Here is a 2,500-nt window from a genome sequence, read left to right as displayed (position 1 = left end):
CTAAAAATAACTCAACATACAGCCATTATTGTCTAAATAACTGGCAACAGAACTGAGTTACACTCCAAGTGAACACGTCAAAACTGTGTCCAAAGTGTCGATATTTTGTGTGAGCAGCATTGTTGTCTACCACCGCCTTAATCCTCCTGGGCATGGAGTTCACCAGAGCTGCACAGGTTACTGCTGGGATCCTCTTCTCTACCTCCTGCTCGAGGATGTTCTACAGGTGCTCAGACAGGGTGCAGGACCGGAGACACTCCATCACCTTCAACTTCAGCTTCCTCAGCAAGGCTTTTGTCATCTTGGTGGTTTCTTTGGGATCCTGAGTGGAACCTGTCTGTAAAAACCTCTCTATGACCCTGGCCACTGTACCGTAACTCAGTTTCAGGGTGTTACTTATAGCCGAGGTCATCTTTCTGTATCCTCAGAGAGTTCTTCACCATGTTCAACACGCAGTGGTCAGTATGAGAGATTTGTACTCAAAGCACCAAATATTAACTGCTCTAATACAAGATACACAAATATGTCAAGCAGACAACGGGTCTTTTTTACACCTGCTCACTTCGTGTGTTGTCTCTGATCTGATAGCTATCTGATTTGTTAAAACTGTTCCATTTACATCAGGCCACATAAATGTGTCTCGGCGAATCGGACATCTATCCGATCTTTCTACTCCCGCAAAATGCTAATATATTTTAGCTCATTTCCGGGGTGATATGGGGTTTCTGGCATGATGCGTGACTCGTGAGTCACCTGCGAGTGACGTAGTTCCGTTTGGGAGGAGTATAGTGCTGACGTATGTAGCTTGAACAACCACATTCATTTACACCTGTCCAGTTTCATCTGAAACGCGTCCCAGACCACCTCCTGAAGGGGTTTGTACCATCGGATTTATATCCGTCTCCAAAACGTTTCGGAGGGCATTTAGACCTGGTCTTTTTACCGTCGGGTAGATATCGGATCACAGAAAACATGTGAAGTGACCAGGTGTAAAAAGCCCCATAGACATGAACATGATTAATGGAACATGGGACTTTGTTTGGTTCAACGATGTACAGCAGTACTTTGGTGTGTAACTCAGTTCTGTTGCCAGTTATTTAGACAATAATGGCTGTATGTTGTTATTTTTAGAGGACAGTAAATTTATATCACTATACAAGCTGCACACTGACTTCTCTAAAATATGTCCACATGTCATTTCTATAGTTTTGGTCCTTGAGAAGTAAAAAAGCAACTAAATTGGTTGCTGAAATATGAGGCATCTACTCAGTTTGTGAGATACTGTACAGTATGTCAAGAGTAATGTATTAAATCCACTAATGTAGCACAAGTAACCCATCCATCTTTCTTTCTTTCTTTCTTTTTTTCTTTCTTTCATCTGTTTCCTCGTGTGATTTCTCTCGCTCATTCTCTTTCTCAGGTGCGTGTAGACGGCGTGTCTGCGCTCCTCTATGAGACGGTGAAGGTGATGAAGGATGGAAGTTCTGTTCTTCCTGACATGGCCTTTTCTCCAGATCACCATCACCTATACACCATGAGCCGCACCCAGGTGTGTGTGTGTGCTCTTGTTGTTTCTGTTTGTTCACTTGCTGTAAACAACAGAGCGGTCTAAGTGTAAACAGAGAGAAAAACAAGAAGAAAGCAAGAAAAAATAAGTTAATGAAAAGAAGGGAAAAAATGGAAAAAGGCCATAGGGAGAAAGAGAGAAAACTGGAGGAGGAGTGAAGAGTGATACAGAGAGAGACTCACACACACACACACACACACACACACACACACACACACACACACACACACACACTACTGCTTCAGTGGTGAATATATTACAGTCTGTTTCAGGTTTCATCACTCTGTGTGTGTGTATGTGCGTGCGCGTGTGCGTGTGTGTGTGTGTTAGTTAAGCCTGTCCTTGTAATGCTAATGAGGATTCTTTCACACACACCTGAGAGTGTGTACCTCTTTCAGCTTTCATCCACCCGCATCACTGCTACACTTACACACACTACTTTACATTATAAAGGTTTTCTAAGCAGAATAATCTCACGTGTTTTTGTGTGTGTGTTTTTGTTTGTGTGTGTTTGAGTGTGTGTTTATTTGCTGTACTGTACTTTTATTTTATATATATATATCATTTTGGTAGTTGAGCTTAAAAAACAGGCCTCGTCTCTCATGTCTGAGGTTGTTGGTTCGAGTCTGGCGAAGGCCTGGTTGTGATGTGGTGTGAGGTAGGTTGGGTGAATGAGGTGTGACTAGAATGTGGGAGGGTCCTGGGTGAACAAGGCAAGAAGAATGGGTCTCGTGGGAGAAGAGAGGGTGTGTTGGGGGGGACAGTTGGTGGGGTGTGAAGAGAGAATAAGGAAAAACATAGAAAGTTTTTTTTTTTTGTATGTATAAAGATATCTTTGCACAGAGCCCCATAACCCCTGTTATTACTGTACATCTAGGGACTACTTACCTCTAACTGACATTACAAGTCCTCTCATTGCTCACCTCTCTGCTG

At 42.8% G+C, this 2,500-nt stretch overlaps 1 protein-coding gene across 3 annotated transcripts in view; it reads left to right on the top strand.

Annotated features, from left to right (window-relative positions):
• Window positions 1-2,500, top strand: part of LOC113637026 (plexin-A2-like) — a 59,182-nt gene that overhangs the window by 22,308 nt on the left and 34,374 nt on the right. For all 3 annotated transcript variants that reach the window (XR_007140015.1, XM_047810483.1, XM_047810482.1), the window contains one exon: window positions 1,421-1,549. Coding sequence is in view for 2 of the 3 variants with exons in the window: in XM_047810483.1 (XP_047666439.1) it covers window positions 1,421-1,549 (129 nt within the window). In the remaining variant the exon portion in view is untranslated. The remainder of the gene's footprint in view (window positions 1-1,420; window positions 1,550-2,500) is intronic.

This window comes from Tachysurus fulvidraco, chromosome 2 (assembly GCF_022655615.1).
Source record: "Tachysurus fulvidraco isolate hzauxx_2018 chromosome 2, HZAU_PFXX_2.0, whole genome shotgun sequence".
In the NCBI taxonomy this organism is placed as follows: Eukaryota; Metazoa; Chordata; class Actinopteri; order Siluriformes; family Bagridae; genus Tachysurus; species Tachysurus fulvidraco.
The sequence above is the reverse complement of the archived record's forward strand: the minus strand, read 5'-3'. Positions and strand labels throughout refer to the sequence as shown.